At 38.6% G+C, this 2,495-nt stretch overlaps 1 protein-coding gene across 2 annotated transcripts in view; it reads right to left on the bottom strand.

Annotated features, from left to right (window-relative positions):
* The window catches only part of MRPS17 (mitochondrial ribosomal protein S17), a 131,287-nt gene extending 129,304 nt beyond the window's left edge, over nt 1-1,983 (bottom strand). The window contains exon 1 of one of the 2 annotated variants that reach the window (XM_044054207.1): nt 1,790-1,983. In XM_044054207.1, the coding sequence (XP_043910142.1) occupies nt 1,790-1,837 (48 nt within the window). In that variant the 5' untranslated portion in view covers nt 1,838-1,983. Of the gene's footprint in view, nt 1-1,488; nt 1,575-1,789 lie in introns of those variants that run through there. The other variant, XM_044054208.1, reaches the window with a different exon arrangement.
* Nucleotides 1,984-2,495: the final 512 nt, after the last annotated feature.

The raw sequence follows: 2,495 nt of genomic DNA, 5'->3' as shown, positions 1-2,495 counted from the left end.
CCCAGATGGCAAAAAAGCCAAATAGGTATCAGCACAGCTTAAAACGTATGTCATGTGAAAAAAAGGCAAGGGAAAATGTTGAGTTCACCTGAATACCTCATTTCAGAAAACACACGCATAACAAGAATTCACATTCTGAAGTTACAAAGTAGGAGGTTTGTCTAGGGAACAACATGAACTGCTACTTCCTAAAAAGGATAGTGGGTGATTTGGAAAGACTTCCAGAAAATGACAAAGGGGTAAAAACGTAAAGTCAAATCTGCAAAAAGACAAACCTAAGGCAATTTTTATGGGGTGGGAGTTGTGGCTACATAATTATGAGGTATGGTCTACTCAACAATTACAAATATGGTGATTATGTATACCATGCAGCTCTTAATTGCTCTACTGTTGTAACTAACCATATCAATACTTAATGGTATTGTTAATCAGTCAAGTGAAACTAGGCAAGCCCCATTTACAACGTAAGCTTGAAAAGAAATGAAAAGTTTCAGTGAGTATATAAAAAAAAATACATACAATTAACACAGCACATATTACCATACACATGCAGCTGTTTGGCAAACATAGCAAGGATTCAGAGACATAAATATATCCATGAGAATGTTGTTACAAATTATGTCATGGCCACGGATATTAAACACTTTCATTTCATAACATAATGCAAAATATGTCATCACAATGAATGAAGAAATAAGGAACTCGATTCACAATATTTTCGCTTGTTGAAGAAACTAGAATAGCAGAATGCATAATATAAAAACACAGATTTAGACAATAAATGAAAGGTGCACTGAAAGAGGTAGGGAGAACATAAAGGGTTGAGATCTGAGTGGTAAGGCACAGGTTAAATCGAGGCGGACCAGACAACATAGGTCAGGCTTGAAAATAATTGAATTATTTCACAGGTGCTTCTGCAATGATCCAATAAAGCAGACAGGTACAGTAGTATGCAGGTACATGTCACAGAGTGGACAATGGCAGGATATGGTTGAAAACTACACAGGTCTGCGGAGTACATAAATGTAGATGGGAAGGTCTGAAAGAAAGCACGTTAGTATAACATGCACAGAAATGTGGGGAGAGTGCGTGTTTGATAACAAGTAGAATGTTACAAGATGGAAAAAAAAGAGAATGGAATATCACCACATCAGGAGAAGTTTTTTTTTTGCCTGTCCTAAACATCGCTGGGGCTGCATTTGTTTGTAACCAGGTAGACTAAGGGATCAACTATACACAAGCACACAAAAATAAAAAGCGAAAAAACAAGCAGAGCATCGTAAATAAACTACACTGACAGAGAAGTGTAAAAGACACAACTAAAATAACAGACTGCAATGCAAAATACTTAATAATACTTCAGTAAGCAAACATTTAAACATACAATGTTATAACAGATAACATATAAAATATCATTGCTGTATCTTCTACCCGTTGGTGGGTGACATCGCATAATTTCGATACAAATATATTATATATTAAAAATACCTTGAAAAGCTAAACCACAAACTCAAAAGGTCATTGCTACCGATGCACGCCTCCAATTTACTCTTACAAATGTCGCATAAGAATGACGCAAGAAAACAGTAGCTAAAAGACTGTAAAAATGAGGGGAGTGTTTTCTTAAAAAGGTAGTCTGTTCATTCTCCAACAGAATGGTTGACAATAATTTGTTGTCAGTTGAGGGGAGTTAGGTAATTCTTATTTACTGGTAACTGTGTTCAGCGGGGCTGCTGATATCATTTTCTCAGTAACTACTTTTACTTCTGTTTTGAGCACACTAGGTTACCTCTCGCATCGCAGTGAAGACTGAAGGATCCGGTTTCTTTGGTGGCATTCTTAATTGTGATTATATGTTGGGGTGTTTTCTACTAATCCCGCAGATTCTCTGCTTCATTTCACGCCGGTGCTCTCAACTTGAACTTCTGAGAACCCATTTATGTGCCGTGCGCGTGTGTAAGCAGCTCCGAATTGTAGTTCAAGAAAAAGCAGCAAAATATACTAGTAAAAATAAAGGGTCTATATTACATTGACCACCGCTTAAATGTTCGAATCTCTGAAGGTCAACCGTTAGAGATCGACGAAAATGTAATAGAAAGAAAAAAAAGGTAAACTGAAAGGGGGTTTTTTTTGGGGGGGGGGCAAGTCCCCTGCACCCCCCCACCCCCCACTTAAATATACCAACTCCCGAGATCGCACTTCAGTGCACGGCAGGGCGGAAACTTTTAGTTATGTACTTACCATAACAATAGATGTATGAGATCCATCTCGCCTACATTCTTGACAGATGGGCTCTATACTAAAGCACAAAGTCTCTTATTGGCTGGGCCAACCCTCTATCCCAGGATGCACCACGCCCAACCCCCCCAGATCTTGTTTGCCCCACAAAGAACTCATCCACAAGCACCAAACCAACCAGGAAATCAAAGGCAGGAGAGGACAAATAATACTTCCTGGAAACCTCAACAACAGTTTCCTCCAGATCCAATAGGTAG

The sequence above is a fragment of the Protopterus annectens genome, chromosome 13.part0, assembly GCF_019279795.1.
Source record: "Protopterus annectens isolate FY-2018-M chromosome 13.part0, PAN1.0, whole genome shotgun sequence".
Taxonomy (NCBI): domain Eukaryota; kingdom Metazoa; phylum Chordata; order Ceratodontiformes; family Protopteridae; genus Protopterus; species Protopterus annectens.
The sequence above is the reverse complement of the archived record's forward strand: the minus strand, read 5'-3'. Positions and strand labels throughout refer to the sequence as shown.